The 809-nt window shown below is 36.2% G+C and overlaps 1 protein-coding gene across 1 annotated transcript; it reads left to right on the plus strand.

Moving 5' to 3' along the window:
• Positions 1-6: 6 nt before the first annotated feature.
• Positions 7-803, plus strand: LOC140966263 (serine/threonine-protein kinase Nek1-like; the record flags this gene model as incomplete). The annotated part of the gene is made up of 4 exons (XM_073426593.1): positions 7-57; positions 280-353; positions 429-480; positions 605-803. Coding segments are annotated over exons 1-4 (358 nt in total), but the record flags the coding sequence as incomplete, so codon positions are not given.
• Positions 804-809: the final 6 nt, after the last annotated feature.

An 809-nucleotide genomic window follows, 5' to 3' on the forward strand; every position in this document is an offset into this window, starting at 1 on the left:
TATTCAGGATGTTGTGTGTATGAAATGGCTGCTCGAGTACCAGCATTTAAAGCCTTTGTGAGTTTTTTTCCTACTTATTTGTCTATTGTTGTCAGACTTTTTTGTTTAGTCTTCACTTGCGATATATTTTGAGCACTGAACCGTTATGAATATTTAACTTTACATCTAGCTTTTTCATGAAATCCAGTAATGGGAGTTGAGTAATACACGTCTTGTATTGGTATTTGTTGCGTTTACTGTTTATTTAATTTTCTGATTGAAATTTTGCTTCATGAACAGGATATACAAGGTTTGATCAACAAGATAAATAAATGTATAGTGTCTCCACTCCCGACAATGTACTCTGGTCCATTGTAAGTCCATTGTGTGTAATTATTGAAGAACTCCATCAATTTAACTGACTCGCATCTTTTTAATTGTTCTTCCAGTCGAGGACTTGTCAAGAGTATGCTAAGGAAAAATCCGGAGCTCAGACCAAGTGTAAGTTATTTCCTTTTTCTTTTCTCCTTCACCCAATTTAGTTACCGATAATCATTTTGTACGTCACGTTTGAATTATAAAATCTACTCTTCCAACCTGAAAATGGTCTCCCTTGTTTGAACAGGCTGCAGATTTACTCCGGCATTCTCATCTTCGTCCCTATGTCCTAAATGTTCATTTGAAGGCTAGCAACCCCAGACGTCAAACTTTTCCGTTTCACACACCTGATGGAAGTAATGTCAAGAAAACAAGATTCCAAGAACATGAAGCTGTTAAATCAGAAAAACGGCTTTCATTTGGCAACAATAGGGCCTTGAATCCTAGTATAT

Source organism: Primulina huaijiensis, unplaced genomic scaffold (genome assembly GCF_012295235.1).
Source record: "Primulina huaijiensis isolate GDHJ02 unplaced genomic scaffold, ASM1229523v2 scaffold203618, whole genome shotgun sequence".
In the NCBI taxonomy this organism is placed as follows: Eukaryota; Viridiplantae; Streptophyta; class Magnoliopsida; order Lamiales; family Gesneriaceae; genus Primulina; species Primulina huaijiensis.